Source organism: Ambystoma mexicanum, chromosome 6p, assembly GCF_040938575.1.
Source record: "Ambystoma mexicanum isolate Mex_15411 chromosome 6p, UKY_AmexF1_1, whole genome shotgun sequence".
Lineage (NCBI taxonomy): Eukaryota > Metazoa > Chordata > Amphibia > Caudata > Ambystomatidae > Ambystoma > Ambystoma mexicanum.
Genome location: NC_090935.1, coordinates 1,305,920,944 through 1,305,937,838, shown reverse-complemented (window position 1 = coordinate 1,305,937,838; position 16,895 = coordinate 1,305,920,944). Strand labels below are relative to the sequence as shown.

The 16,895-nt window shown below is 44.1% G+C and overlaps 1 protein-coding gene across 4 annotated transcripts in view; it reads left to right on the top strand.

Annotated features, from left to right (window-relative positions):
* The window catches only part of DENND4C (DENN domain containing 4C), a 2,555,958-nt gene that overhangs the window by 298,705 nt on the left and 2,240,358 nt on the right, over positions 1-16,895 (top strand). For all 4 annotated transcript variants that reach the window (XM_069625964.1, XM_069625963.1, XM_069625962.1 and 1 more), the window contains exon 2: positions 4,130-4,439. In XM_069625964.1, the coding sequence (XP_069482065.1) occupies positions 4,147-4,439 (293 nt within the window). In that variant the 5' untranslated portion in view covers positions 4,130-4,146. The remainder of the gene's footprint in view (positions 1-4,129; positions 4,440-16,895) is intronic.

Here is a 16,895-nt window from a genome sequence, read left to right as displayed (position 1 = left end):
CCGCCAAACACTACAAAAAGGCCATCCTCTTGGTCAAATCCTCCACCTACGATGGCTGCATTGTCAAAGCCAAATCTAACCCCAGAGCCATCTTCACTATTCTTAGGGAACTAGAAAACCCTACCAACCCTGCAGACACTATAGCTAAAGATGCCTCATGTTGCACCAACATTCAAAACACCATGCTCACCAAAATTGATTTCCTGCACAGAATTGATACTAAACAATCCCTGATCAAACCTTCTCAAGCATCAGCAACAGCCCCACCCACTACTACTATTAACCCTCAAGATCTTCCCATGGTCTCCTTCGCAAATGTCTCTGGAGTTGAAGTCAAAACCATCGTAAAACGTCTTAAACCATCTCGTTTTAAAGGAGACACTTGCCCAGCATTCCTTATCATAGACTGCTCTAACGTCCTAGCACCCCTTATTGCTGCCTTCATCAACGCCTCCTTCTCCACTGGCATAGTCCCCACCAGCCTCCATCAAGCCTGGCTGCTCTCTTATCTCAAAACCTGCTCTAGATCCCACTTTTCCAACCATCGCCCAATCGCAGCTGTCCTGTTTTTGTTAAAATTCCTGGATTGGGCACCTTATCTGCAAATCAGCGACACCTAGAAGCCAACCACATCTTAGGCACACACCAGTCAGGGTTCCGCCTAGGCCACGGAACAGAATCAGCATTACTTGACCTAAAGATTCAGGTTGACGAAATTTAAGAGGAAGGCAAACCAGCCCTGCTGCCACTCCTCAATCTATCGGCAGCATTCGACCTGGCGGATCACAAAAGCTTGGGTCGCAATCGATCTATCTCTGCTAACTTCTCTTGAAGCCACAACTTGGATTGCCTCCTTCCTGGGGCACAGATCCGTGAGAGTATTCCCAGAAAATCCCAGCGCCCTCCCTGCACCCATCAACTGCAGTGTTCCTCCAGGATTCTACGTATCCCCAACACTGTATGATATATATTCATGATCCCACTATTTGCACTCCTGGATTCAATCGGCAGCTTCTATACAGACTATGCTGACGATACACACATTCTCCTCTCTCTCTCCGGCGACTACAACAAGGACTCTTCCACCCTAAACTCAGTCTACACGACCATCCAGGCTTGGATTGCACAAATTAAGTTGAATCAATCGTGCATTTGGGTATTGAACGAAATGACTATTTGTAATTCTGAAAATGTGGTGTACCTGATCACTTGTCCCTGCGAGTTGAAATATATTGGAAAAACCAATAGGAAATGTAGAACAGGAATGACAGAACACAGGAGCTGCATTAAAAATAAAGTGATTGCTGCTCCCATGGTGAAGCATTTTATAGAAATGAAACACACACACGAAGACTTCAGATAGGTCATCCTCAAAAGATTCATGGCTCTACCAAACAGGAGATAGATCGTAGACTTTTGAACAGAAAATGATTTTTAAGTGCCAGAGTCATATTGGAGGTTTGAACGAGGAGGTGGAGTGGCACCATGTCAATTTATGAATTGTTACGTGGTTTCTATGATTTTACCCTGCCGTTTCTGACTAACTCACTGCAATAACGGGCTTACCTTTTTGAATTGCATCTCTGTAAATGAACTTGTAAATGAAATTGCATTTCTGTAAATGAACTTGTAAATGGTTTTTAGGCATATAACACCTATGTATAAGCCTGCTGTTTCAGACGCCATTTAAATTCTAAATTCTTGATTCTTTGTCTGTCTTTGTATAACGCTTTATTTCATAACGTTATAATTGTGCAAGCATTTTTTGACAATTTAGCAAATTAATTGAGGGAGGAGGCCATTTCATGCTGATCATGACATATGTGATACTTGTCCTTTTGAATTGGTTTTTTCACCACTGTGTAATCTCTCTAAATTGTTTGGCCATGGTGTAGCCTTTCTATGTTGGGCGTTCCTTCTCGTGCTTGGATGTGACACTTAGATTAGGGCTTGTTTTCATGCCACCCACCATTGTGGTGGGCGAGTTTTTTTTCGAGCTTCATTATTGCTTTTGGGCGTCAGAAGTCCATTGTTGATGTTTGCGCCGGTTTAAATCTGCAGCGCGGCTGCAGAACGTTGTTGTCCGTACATGCCGTGGTCACAAGAGAACGTTTGGAGTTCTGGTTGATCAGGTATTTAATATTCTGTACCTTTGCTCTCAGCATTCATGACAATTAAATACGCTCTGACATGCCGACAATATTTACCGTTTGTTTTAAACACGCTGTCTTGTTTCCTATATGCCGTACTTTCAGCCACAGCGTTTAATGCAATGGCTACTGCTCCTTTGAAACTCATGTATACACGCGGTTTCCCTCCATTTATAGAGTGCAATGTTGTGCTTTAAACGTATTTTGACATGTTGTTTTACCTAATTTACTTAATCTACTGGTATATTAACATGCTGGATTTCTAGCCGCTCTGTTTTTAAACACGGATTGACACACTGATGTACTTGTTGTTGCAGAGTTGAGTGTACTTTTAAGACTGCTCACACGTGGTACTGCAATACCAGCTCCAAAGCAATTCCCTAGTGAACGTCTGTAATACCTGTGTTCTGCAGGTAATGTAGTTTTAACATCATTTTACACCGTGTGGTGTACGCATATATTTGATATAGACACATTCAGGGTGATTTAGTTGGGGGCTACAAGGTAAGATATGATTGTTTCTTTTTTCATAGTGTAGCTACTCGGCACACTAGGTGGTGTGTGTGTGGTCATTTGACATCTAGGCCACAAGGTGGCAGCTATTTGGTGTACTAGGTGGCTATGGTGTAGTTTCCAGACACTTAGGCAAACGTTTGGGTTATAAGGTATAGACATTTTTATTTTTATTTTGACACTATATGTTGGTATTGAGTACATCGTTTCATTTATGTCTCCTGTTTATTTTTGTCGTCTATACAGACCTTGGAATTGGAAGGGGTACTTTGAGAACCCATTTATTAAAATAGACTTGATTGAAGAAGTCTGAAGCTATTAACATCGACAGTAGCACTACTAATGCCACACTTAGAGGTAGTTGTAATTTGTTTAGGGCAGGCCTATTTAGGACCTGGTCCCAGTCCTCTAGCCACCGCATTGGTGTAGTCTAGAGGTGTTGTGTGTTACATTGAGAACGTAGCTCACTGTCTCATATGGAGGTGTTGGTTTTGTTCTGTGCAGGTGGCCTCACTTGGGATCGCCGCACTCTTTACCCGGGATTACATGGTGGTGAAGAATTTATGCGAACATTTTTTTTTCCCCCTGAAGAAAGTTCAAGCATTGAGAAGCTGTAAAGAACTGAAACATGTCGGGATATGGCTGTTTTGTTTAATTACATAGTGCATTGTAATTGTTCTGTGTTTGTTGAAATTTACATGTCATTTGTGATGTAAATTATCCCATTAGGTTGCTGTTATACCCACCATGTGGGTCTTAATCTTGGGTTATATTGTATGTGTTTTAAACATGTTTTTTAGTAGCTTTATCGATTTTGGAGAATTAAAATGGTCAAATTTATAAGAATGTATTGTGTACGAAGTCCATTTTTTCAGGACCAATGGTTATATCATGATCAACATCCGTGGCTAGACAGATGAGAGACTTATTAAATTGTTATGCACCCTTTCTCCTTTTTGTATAAACAATGATGGTAAACCCCGAACCGTGGAGTTAGGTTCCCTTTTTTTTTGGGGGTACTAGATTTACCTTAAGTATAGTTAATTTGATTGCAACACACCATCTGCATGAATGACGAAAAGACAGATACTTTTGGTGGTACCTCCATCAATCATCAAAAGCCTCGACGCACAATACTCTAGGTTCGACATAATACACAATATACATAATACACACAATACTCTAGGTTCCCGAACCCAGTCTCACCTTTTGTGAAAAGGCTTGGCGTATACCTGGATGCCACCCTATCTCTCTCACAGCATGTCAGCTTGATTTGCTTCCTCTGCCACTTACACGACTAAACTAATAGATGACTCCAGGCCCTTCCTCTCTTCTAGAAACGTGTTTAAAGTATCTAGTATCTTTGAAGGGATGATTGTTTGCAATGTAGTTATTGCATCTGCAGCTATTAATATTGCTTGGATGTGGTTATACTAAACCATTTATTTTTCTAAAATTTCATTTAGGGGCAGAGGCTGTCCTGATGGATGACACAGGTCCAAGAGTAGCGGACTACTTCGTAGTGGCAGGCCTCACAGACACCTCCACGCTGCTGGACCAGTACATGGAAAGTAAGCCGGCCGGCCCCAAGGCTCCCATTACCGATATTGCCATTATCATCAAATCAGCTGGCGAGACTGTTCCTGAAGGGTACACCTGCATTGAATCCACACCTACAGGGCTTCAAGCAAACCTTAATCATGGCAGCCTCAAGAGTCCAGAGCTTTTCATTTGTTACAAGAGGGAGAGGGACAAACCACCACTCACAGACATTGGGTGAGCTAACTTTCGTTTACCATGCTTAATTGTATTTGGTAAAAGCCATTCTCAATAAGCGCAAGTGTATTTCATACATCATTTCTGTTTTTTGGTCTTCTCCACTATTGTGAAATGTTATAGTTACCTGGTACGACGTAACAGAGTTGAAGCAAAACAATTTCAAGTTTTTATCTCTTAATGTTTAAGTTTCAGTTAAGGAGATGCAGACCTTAGCCCAAACTTAGAAGCCATGCAGATGTATAGCGGATGAGGGGACAAAGGACAGGATGGGGAAACAATTCAAGAGGGCATTGATGATCGTAAGAAGGGGCATTGTATTCCCTTCGCTCTTTCAACAAGAAAGAGTTGTGCTTTTTGCCCATTAGATGTTGGCTGGAAGGCAATTACTTCGTTACCCTGCCCTCATTGCATCTTTTGCATTCTCTAAAGTCCAACAAGTCCCTCCCACTCTTCTGCCACTGCAGACATCACTTGTACTTCTCTTCTCCCTGGCTCTCCCAACTCTCACTAGATATGTTGTGCACTGGGAATAGCTATAAACCCGCTTCAACCCTGGCCAACAGTCGATGGCTAGGCATGATGGGAGTAGTAGTCCAAAAACGTCTGGGGAGCCACATGTTGCAGGCCCCTGGAAGATACCCTAGAGTAAGACGATCACCAGCATGAATACTCCACCGTGGCCCCTGCCCCGGGTGATTGACCAACTGAAGTTATTCTTGCCCCATCTCCCAAACCAAGGGCTATACTCTCCTGAATTGGAGTTCACTGCAGGCTCAGTGTCTCCCCTAATCTATTTGTTGTTCTCCTGCTGCTGCCAGGATCTAAGGCATTACCCCCAGCTGCCTAGCACCAACTCCTTTCTTGTTCTGGCAATCGCAGGATCCTACCAGTCCCTGGGGTATTTCCCCCCCCCCCCCCTCCCCCAAAAGAGTAATGGTAATGTTCTTTTTCTGGATAGACAGTGGCACTGACCAAGATCTGGACTAGAACACCCAGCAGGCACTCTAACCGGTTTACCCCATTGCCTGACAGTTTTCAGAGCCTGAGTTATAGCACACAGTAAGTCCTGCCACCTTGCTTGCGCCTCACTCGGAGCGCTCTGCCAAGCCTTCTAGTCTGCCTTCTTGAGCTGTCTGCCAACTACAAAGCCACACTGCGACAGCGCAGCTAGACAAAAGTAAGCCAACCAGCAGCAACCTCCTTATTCGCCCTCATTGTGCTAGTCTACCTATTAACCCACCCCAAAAAGATAGTCCGCACCCCCAAGAAGATTCCTGCCCAGACTCAGACCTCACTTCTCCATGGTCCACCATTCCTGTTTTCTCCCAGCCTACACCCCAACAACCCCTTAAGCACCACACAGTATCACAATCCACTCCTCAATCCAGCCATATACCAACTAAACTCAGCATACCACATTGCGGCAAGAATGAACTGCCTCTCCGCTCGCAGTGCACAACTGTCAGAATCTCGCGGTTATAATCCATCCTGCTTCAGATTTCCATACTTGGGAACAGCCCCCTAAAGGGCCTCCTCTACAAGGGTGACCTTTCCTATGAAGCAAGGCTTCACCTGTAGTATTAAACCGGGGAGTCTGAGATTCAAATGAAAGGGCAAAAAATACCACCGGAAGGCGCCAAGCTGCAAATACAAAAGGACAATGATATAATAATGTGCATCTACTTGATTGCTAAAATCATCATATACAAGTCACTTTACTCACCTGAATATTCTGGGCGCTAGACTTGTAATGAAGGGAAGTCAGATGGTAGTCAAAAATGCTCTGCTCTGTTCTTTTGTCTGTTTGGAACAAAACAAAATATTTTCCAGTGTAGGGAAAAGGACTAAACACAAATGGGTTTTGTATATGACAATAGCTCACCTCCTGGGTTTGGTGTGATTTCCCTCTATTGATGATAAATAAATACTGAAGAATGCCAAAACCCTATTACGAATTAGTTAAGGGATGTTTGGTATGGTTAATAGAACATATCCTCGGACAGCACGCAGACACTAAACGAGTTGTTGGTAACAGTTTGTCAGTTTGTCATCCCAGTCAGCATAGCGTCCATATTTCTTGTTATTCATCACATAGTTTCTCCAGGTGCACACAATAATGCAGGAGAGTTCCAAAAGTTCTACAACAACAAAACTGAAAAATCCAAGTTCAGGCGATCAGTTGATAAGCAGAAGGGAGAATGCGTTTTCCATCCATAATTCAAAAACACATTGAGTTTGTTGCTGGTTTTCATTGAAGAGAGCGGGAATTCTATGGTTTTCCAAATACAGGGTCAAAGTAACAGGCCAAGATCAGGTAGCTGGGTTTCACAGATACTATAAGCAAAAACGAAGGGACTTACTTTGAGAAGCGCTGCCGCCGATGTGAAGGAGATATTTGTATGTTAATTCTTGCTTGAGCACTACAAAGTGCCGACGTACGCCAGTTTACCATAGTAACACGTCGTACCCTCTGGGATGATCGTGCACCAGGAGATTTGCACCGTGCATGTTTCATGCCTTGTGCCAGTCTCCATGGCACCCGACAAAAGGCAGGAAAGCAAGGAAAGTGCTGCGAGTGCTGAATGATATTATGCGTCCTATAGTTCCTGACAACCCACACCTAGCTCCTGCCCGCCATCCCTCGCCACCAGGAACAGCTTCCTCCACTTCAGAACTGCTCCCAACAAAACCCAAATCTCCACTCCCAACACCTAGAAACAACCTCCAGCCCTACCCAAACTGGGCAACTACAACTCACTGCCAACGCAATCATCCTAACTGCGGCCCCTCAACTGTGCCTTTATTAACGCCAGACCCATCCCCACCCACAAGATCCTAGACTTCATCACCACCAACAATCTGGACTTACTTGCCATCACAGAAACCTGGATACACGCTTACAGCTGGCCCAGCACTCTCAATAACGTGCCCCACTGGCTATGCCCTTCTCCCCAGCGACAGAACCACCAACAGAGGTAGCGCAGTTGCCCTCATCCACTAAGCAATCCTACCCATCAGAACAATCTCCACCAACCCTCCACCAAACTGCAACTGTGTCTCCATCAAGCTCCCACTATCCACAACAGACACCATAACAGCACACCACCTATATTGCCCAACACGATCATTCGAAGAAGACCTCTTCAAACCATCACCCTCAATGCCAAGCCAACTTCCAAAATTCGGATCTTTGGAGACTTCAACCTTGGCCTAAATGACCACACAGACCCTAACGCAACTTCATTAAACAGTCCTACAACACCTAGACTTCGATCAACGTGTTGCAGCCCATGCCCTCGGACATACTCTAGACTGCGTTGCAGACCTAAATTGTGATATCCTCAATCTAACAAACAAACCCTACCCATGGACTGACCTCCATTGCATCACCTTCCACATCCCCTCAACCAAACGTGACTCGCGCTCCTCGACCTCCTTGCCAGCAGTACCTTCACCAAAAACTTCACAAAAGAGCGCCTCTTCCCAATACTTATTGATTTCAAAAACACCTCAGCAACTGACCCTTCCATTCTTGTTTTTAAGACTAAAATCCCATTATTTCTCAAGCAGTCAACACACTAGGTCCCCTCAAGCAATGCAAAGCTAAACCATCATCCCAGAAAAATTAGCCCGAAACTATTAAATGCAAAAAAAGTGCTGCAGAAGCAGCCTTGCGATAGAAAACACAAAGGCCAACAAACTCTAATTCACTCTTTTTACCAAGGAATACAAAAGAAAAATATCCACACAGCCAAAGCCACTGCATACTACACAAGAATAAGCAATGCCAAATGAGACTCCTGTGAACTCTTCACTATCATCCACAAGCTTCAAAACCCCATCATCCCCACCCGCTGACTTCATCAAAGATGGTGCACCAAGACTACCGCACAGGAAAAATTGCCCTACTCCAACACAAAATATGCTCCAAACTGCACTCCATCCGCACACATCAATGAAACTCAAGCCACCCCCTCCTGCTCATACCAACACAACACAATCTTCCACAATTCAACTTTCACGCCCTAACTGAGCAAGAGGTCACCCGAATCATTGAAGGTCTAAAACCATCTCGGTGCAGGGGACGGCAGCCGCTACTGCATCCTGACCCTGGGGGTGGCTATATGAGGGAGGATCACATGGAAGGAGACAACCTATGGGGAGATGTCATGAATTCATTGGATGAGACATCGAATCCCACATTTGCCCTTGAAGATAATCCTCCCATACCTAATGCCCTCATGGCCTACTGTCATATGTCTATACCATCCCCTAGGAAAAAATAGGGAAAACCTTTCCCCAAATTATGTAGACCAAACCTCAAACTTTGGTCTACCTAGTGGAAATAACAAGACCGCCTTCTCCAGTTCCATTTATACATCATCCAGAACGGATTTAACATTTAGAACTATTGAAAGTGATCATCCAAGTTTTCTAAACCAGTCATCAACAATGGACTTTTTTTCCCCAGAATCTCCTGAATACTGGGACGAGGGAAAGAGCTGTGCAGAGTGGAAGAAACCACAAGCCCAGTAAGCGCTTTAGTTGTTTCGAGCGTACTCCTGTGCCTGGGAAATTTAAACAGGAGCCAAGAGCTAGATGTTTCTGTTGGTGGGAGAACATTCAACCTCTCTGCGAGGCTCGAAGAACAGAGACTCAAGCAGGCGTATTGGAGCTAGGCGGCTCACCATCCAGGAAGAAGGGAGACGCTGCAAGAACTGGGACACACTGCAGAAATGCTTAGAGCCGGTGAAAGACTCCTGGGTATTCAAAGACCACAGAAAACAGTACGTTACTTACCGGAACATGAAGCGAAGTGGGCGTGGTGAAGACGCTGTGAGAGACTGGAGAACGTAGAGAAAGCAGTCATGAGCAGAAAGCAGGCAGTATACATTCACCGGTAAACTGCAAACGAGCCAGAGAACGCCAACAGGAGCCGGTAAATCAACCCAAGGCTAACAGGGACACCAGGGAATATCTGCGATCGGGCCAAATACAACGGAGCACCAGAAAGAGAGAAAGTGAAGACTTGTTATAAAAATGGAGAAGTGAATTGCAGTCAAGACTCTTACCAGTATGTGAATGCATGAGATACAACTATATGGGCAACCCAGAGCAATTGATGTCAAGAGGATATATTATCTAAGCAAGTACATGTACAGCTGTGGAAGTTGCAAACATATTGTGAATACAAGAAGCCCTGGCAGGAGAGTATACCAGGCAGTTACAAGTGTGTGGACACAAGAAGTCCTATGAAGAAATATCAGGTCTGTGTTAACCAGACAAGATGCCAAAATCCTAGTAGAAAAGGAAACCAGGAATTCTGAAAGAAATAGAAGTACAAAGCTAAACTGCTGTGTGTATAACGGAGAGTGTGTGGACCAAGAACCCCAAAGGGAACGTATGTGTTGAAGAGGAATACAGGGGAAGGAAACAACCCTCTGGACCAAAGATTCTTTGTCCTTGGAGAATTTTTTTGTGTTGGAACTATTTAATCTTCTTTTCCCCCAAAAAATTCAAAAATCACCAAAGGTTAAAGACATTTCGATTTTCACCTTACGTTTTCAGTAAAGTTTAAAGTGTGAGGGTCAGAATAGAACTTTTGGACACAAGGACAGTTTTGCTTTTTACATTGACACAGAAAGATCCTTCGTTTTGGTTTAGATAGGGAAATTCGCCTTAGATTTGGGTCAGAGAGGCCTTTTCCCAACCCTTTTATTTTCAATGAAAGTCTTTAAACACAAACATGGTTAACTTGTGTCTGAGTTTCATTCCCGACTCCTCACAGGCGACACGTGCTCCGCACCTAGAATCAAAGAATGCGTTGAAGTAGTTGCACCGATCATGACAGCCATCATGAACTCCTCCTTTGCTATAAACCGTGCCCACAAGCCTCAAAGCAGCGTGGGCCCTCCCATCACTGAAGAAACCCACCGTTCCAACCAACTACCTCCCAATCACAACTGTCCCTTTCATTCTCGAAATAGACTGCGCCTTATACCTACAAATGTTCCGCACCAAGCATGGAACAAACTGCCTTGCTCAACCTCACAAAATCAACTTGATATGAGATGCAGGCAGTTTGGCCCTCCTACTCCTATTAGAACTATCCACAGCCTTCGACCTGGTCGACCACCCAACCCTATGCCATCACCTCACTGCAACAGCCAACTTCTCTCCCAATGCAACAAACTGAATCACATCCTTCCTAGCCGAGCAAATCCCATCTACATAGCCACACCGACCCAGTCACCTGTGGCGTCCCGCAAGGATCCTGCATATCCCTAACATGATGCAACATCTACACAAAACCCATCTTTGCTCACCTTGGTATCTCATACACAAACTATGCAGATGACACCCAAATCTTCCTCCCACTCACTGGTGACTACGCTCAAGATACAGCAACACTAAACGCCACCTACCAGGTCATTCAGGAATGGATGGCCTCCCATCTCCTATGACTAAAAGATGAAAATACTGAGATCCTGCAAGTGGGCACTAAAACCACTCATGACAAACTTTGACCCTGCCTACCGCTCCTTCAAAATCGACAGCAACACCATCTTCGTCTCACCCACAGCAAAAACACTAGACGTATATCTAAACTCCATCCTCAATATGTCACGCCACGTTGGCGCCATTGCCTCCTAAGCTGCCTACACCACTAAATTAATAAATGCCAGTAGACCTTTCCTAACCATAGAGAACCAATCATCGGAGTTCAAATCGATTACTGCAATGCCCTAATGGCCAGCCCATCAGAACGCAACCTTTTGTAAGCTCCAAGTTGTTCAAAATAACGCCTACTCGGCCACTCTGAACCTATCAAGATTTGACCAAACCTCTGAGGCAAGAAAGAAAGCACACTGGCTACCAGCCTGCAAATGTATTAAATTTAAGACTCTAGCCATCACTCATTGATGCCTCCAACATCGCCCCAGCGTACCTGGCATAAAGATTTGAAAATCCCACCACGTCTCGTCCTACTCGTTCAGCCTACGCCCTCCAACTAATAACCCCAGATACAAATACACCAGAGCTGTCAGTGTGCTTCCCAGTCACCCTGACTATACTATGTAATTCTCTTCCACGCACCACACAGACCCGAACCATCCAGGGTCGGACTGGGACAAGAAATGGGCCCGGTCACCCAAAATAAGTGGCCCACACCTCGCCTCAAAAAGGTGGCCCACCCCTCACGAACCTTCATCTCTGATGACATTACCGGAAGTGATGTCATTTGACCCCACCCCAAAATGACATCCCGGGAAGCGATGAAACACGACCTTTCACCCCTTGACAAAACAGGAAGTGGCATCAAATAGCATTGTTCCTAAGTACACTAAATTACTGTGAATCCAAGCAGACGTCCAAGGCCAAATGACAATGTTATTGTATAGCACTTACGCTTAAGCTCTTTTTTTTATAGAACAAATATGCATACAATTTCACCCAACCTGTGTTGGTACTCATTTATCGACCTAAGAGGGATGAAAGGCTTTTTTTAAAAGAAAAACAAAATTGGAAAATAAAATGTATTCACATTTGTTTTCCCCCCAAAACTGGCCCAGGCATGGCCAGAAACAGGCCCCCACTCCCCAGGGACGATTTCTGCCCGTCCACGGGCCGAAAGGCAGAGTGGCCAATCTGACCCTGGAACCATCCTTTTGGGCTGTCAAAACCCTGGCTCTTTGCTTAAGGTCCTTGCCTCCTAACTCTAACTTCACATCTTGTTTATATTCTTTTCATAATTGTGACCAGCCCCTGGATCCCCCAGGGTTAGGTGCGCTGTCTATAAATGCAAAACTAAATATAAGATTGGAGGGGTCCGGTTGGGGAGGGGGGAGTGTTACATCATTCAGCATTTAGGTAAGCAAAGGTTCTGTTTTCTTACAGCAGGTTACCTTGGTTAGAGCATAGGTTTCGGGATGACTCTTGCATTACCTAAAGGGCAGTGCACTTTCCATTTAAGTAAATAGCATCCTGTTTAGCCTGGCTTTGCTTTTGCATGTGAAGGATACACACGGCACACCTAGCACACATGCACAGCCTTGATGTCCTGCTGTGGGTGGGAGATAGCAGGCCAGGTTCTGAATAAAGCCCAAGTGTATCGGAGTCACCGGAGTACAACCAGATGCCCACTCATCCACAGGACGTTTTATGCCTTGTTGTGACTAAAAATCAGCAAAGACAATGCAAATTTACTTGGAGATGAGGAGAGCCACTGGGCTCAGGCCTTCTGCTGAAAAATGAAAATATTGCTTAGCTGTGGTCCAGATATAAGAACAATTGATAATCTACCGAACTAGAATTTTGAGTAGAGGCTTCAAATCTATGGAAGGCAGGCATTATGTTAACCTTTTCTATAAATGCACTAGAAGCAAAGAAAATTACTAGTGTACAAATATTATTTTTTACAAACATGTTGTGGTAAGCAGGAGTCATGATCCCCTGCATCATGAGTAGATCCAATCTCTATTTAAACATGGAGACTTGGAACTTCATCTTCTGCACTTGCTTCCGTAGGGGGTGGAGGAGGGCGGGGAGGGTGCTACTGAACCTAGCTAAACTTCAATTCAATAAAACATCTAGATGGTTCAGACTGACAAATTTGACAAAGAAAATAGGTTTTGGAGGGTTCTACTCACCTATGTATTTAATAAACTCTAAAATTCCACTTCTAGTAAAACGTGTTGCTTCTTTAAAAGTCAGACTTACTATTGTCTTAAACAATATTTGATCAGGAACCAGTTATTCCTCCTTGTCTCAATATGTTCAATTTGACACATCCAATTCGCTGCTCTCGTGACAACCTCTAGTCCACTACTACAAAATGGATATGTTGGTGCATCTTTAGCCAGTTGAGCCCCAAAGGTGGATACATCCTGCTTCGATTTATAATCCATTTCACTTATTTGGCAGTTGTGTAGACGAATTGGCGAACATTATTTCTTGGTAGAAATAAGTAACAGATGCTGCATGAAGTCTATTCCGAGCTGTCTGAGAAAACTGACATTTAAAACATTGAACAAACTTTTCCATTGCATGGCAATGCAGGACAGTCAATGGAAGGTAGCATACTTTGTGTGGTCAGTAAAAATAGTGGCAATTTACAGTGTAAATGGTTTGTCACAGTCTAGGGATCTTGCAGATTTAATTATTTAGATAACCAGTCACGCCAAGGCAGTGAGGAGATTAAACTCCAACCAATTTTCAGGATGAAACCTTGGATTTTAATTGGTGCCCAGATTAAATTTCTTTAAATGTATGCCTCAATACAGATTTAGAGAGCAATAACCACTATAGCCACATGGAATGCTTAAAATTGAAGCGACCCTGGCTAGAAACTGGTGAATTATTATTCTTGCACATGCATTTTTAGAGAGGATCTTTAGGGCTTGGTGTTTTGTTTTTAAATACCATGGGACTGTGGGAAGGATAAAACAAGAGGAGTTGAATTGCCATCTTAGTCCATATTGAATTAATCGAAGGAAAGGTTAGTGCAAGTGCCAAATTGTAATTGAAAGCTGGAAGTATCCTTTAGGTCTGTTTTTGCCTTCAAATCCGCAAGACGAATGGTATCCCTGAGCACTTGAATCAATCTTGAAGTGTTATTGGGGGGTATATGTTGTGATTTGCTTCAGGTTTATGATGAGCTCCAAGCTCTCAAGTCCTTACTTGTCTGGGAAAATGTTGCTAAGAAACATTAGCAAGTGAAGAAGAGATAGGAAATTAAACCTTTGGAGGGAAGTCTGTGAACTACAAGGTATTTAATGGAATGATCCGGTTTGTCAAGAGCAAAAAAATTAGGAGGAATCTTATGTGTTGGAGTATGGTTCTAGGTAAAAAGCCTGTAATGTATAGGAAAACTCCAGAGTTCAATGCTCTGAGACCAGAAGCAATTGTTCTTTCCAAGACTCACGAGGAGGGACATTTTCTTTTTTTTTTTATCATTGAAATTTCATTAAAGCATAAACATATAGCACCATAGAGAGTCACTGTTGCATATGATTCCTGCACACATTAATACATTGCGACACCATTCCCTGTGTTGGAAATTCTGCCATGTTACAACTGGCAGATAAGGTGCTAAACCATAAACAATTTTTAGAAATTAAAATGAGTAAATCAAACTGATAAAACGTACTCAAACATAGCTCAAAATACAGTGCTAAAAATCAGTGGCATTTTACTTGTCGGTCATAAAAATTATAACAATGAAAAAGACACCGTCTCGTGGGGTTTATGATGAATGCTGGGGTTATCATATCGGCTCACAAACTCGATTAGGGGACTCCAGTCAATTAGAAATTGCCCCATTCTCCCAGACAGTCCTGCGTCAATTTTGCTCATGGCAGCCACAAACACACACTCATCCACCATTCTGTCATATGCGGTGCCACTTAGGACTTTAAATGTTTTGCTACCAACAGCCGAGCTGCAATCAGAAAGTGTGCTATTAATCTGAAGGTTTCAGCCCCTAGCTTGTAATGCCCTGGCTGGTCCTCATCGCCTAGCCGGACAACCTGCAGGTCCAATACCAATTCTACTCCACATATTCCCTTTTTCTGGGCTAAGACCTCCTTCCAAAATACCTGGATGAGGAGACATAGACATGTCCACCACATATGGAAAAAGGTGCCAGGAGCAGCTGTACACCTCGTCCACATAGGGGAAAGCACAGGGTTCATCTTGTGTTGGTGCTCTGGAGCGAGGTACCAGCGACACATCAGCTTAAAACTATTCTCTTTAAGTTGAACTGATTTAGAGGATTTACCTGCCCTGGTCCATATATTGTACCTACCATGTCTATGGGCTTACCTTTATCTTCTTCCCTTTTTGCCCTATACCCATGAAAAAGTTTAAACCTGTTGGAGTTCAATACTTTATATAAAGAAGAGGCCTTGATACTTGGGGTGCAGAGGGGAGTGGGGGGGGGGGGGGTGGCCCCTATGAAGAGGTCCTGAAACTGGCACATTGCTTGCCTCGTCTGAAAATCCACGTTCGGTTGGGCTAATCAATGCCGGAGCTGTATATACCCGTATCGTATCTGTTTCATCCACCATATAGGCCTGTTTGCATTGCTTGAAGGTAAGAGGACGTTAATCCACAAACTGGCCAAATTTAAGTAGACCTCCCTTTATCCATCGATTGAATTGCCCTGTGTGTTGCCCCGGTGAGAATTCCCTGTTCTCCCATATACCCGTCGTGGGGGAGGGGAAGGTAGTTATGGCGTACCTATCGCCGGCCTTGGCCCAATAATCAAGCTTAGTTCTACTTGCTCACTGCTGGGGAGCACCAGCACCATTGATGCAGGGTAGGAGGGGGGGGGGCGTGTGAGGCTCAAGGATGTCTTGTTTTATGTCCACCCAGTGATTGGGATGTTGCATGACTGCCTGGCTGTCTAATAATGGTGCTGGTTGGGCTGCGTATGAATAGCTTTCGATATCTGGTACCGCCAACACACCTTTGTCCTTTGCTGCCATAAGTGTGCGCCTAGCAACCTTCTAAAAATATGGGACTGTAGGTTCTTAATCCCCATCCGCGGAATCCAGACAGGCAGTGCCTGAAATATGTAGAACAGCCGCGGAAGCAGGGTCATCATGACCGCAGTGATTCTACCCAGCCATGATATTTGAGGTGCTTCACTGTGTCGGATTCCGTTTAGCTGAAGAGAGGCGTGGCAGAGTATATTCGCCTCATATAGGTCCATTTATTGCGCAGTTAAATGGACGCCCAGCTATTTAAAGGTTCACGAAGCCCATAAGAATTAGAAAGCGGCTTTTAATCGGGCAACTGTTTCAGGTGTTTCTGAGACATTGAGGATAGTAGATTTTGTGTAATTAATCTTCAACCCCAAAACACTGCAGAATTTTTCTAACGGAGAAACTATGTGGGGCAGAGAGGATCAGGAGTCCCTCAAATAGAAAGAGATAATCTACATATAGCCCCATTTTATGCTCATAGCCGGCAAATACTAGTTCATGTATGTCTGTGGAGGATTGGGCCAAGCGTGCCAATGGTACCATGGACAAATCAAACAGTAGCATGAACAGTGGGCAACCCTGACAGGTGCCCCTCTGCAGGCTCACTGGATCCGACAACATACCATTCACTTTGATCCAGGAGTACAAAATTAGCCAGTACTTGTTTGAGAAAAAATGGGGCCTAATCCAAACCCTTCCAGTACTTTTGACCGATATGTCCAGTCTACTTGGTCAAACACTTTTTCCTTCTCAGTAGAGAGTACGACCAGGCCATGTCTCGCTTTTGCTTCTGTGCCCACGTCATGACATCAATAGTGCGACAGATATTGTCAGCCCGGGACTAACCCTGTTTGGTCCCCACCTGCCACTCCGGGTAGCACTGTAGCTAAGCGTGCGGCCAAGATTTTCGAGTATATGCGAGAATCATAATTGAGAACCGCAATTGCTTAAGTGGAGCAGCGAG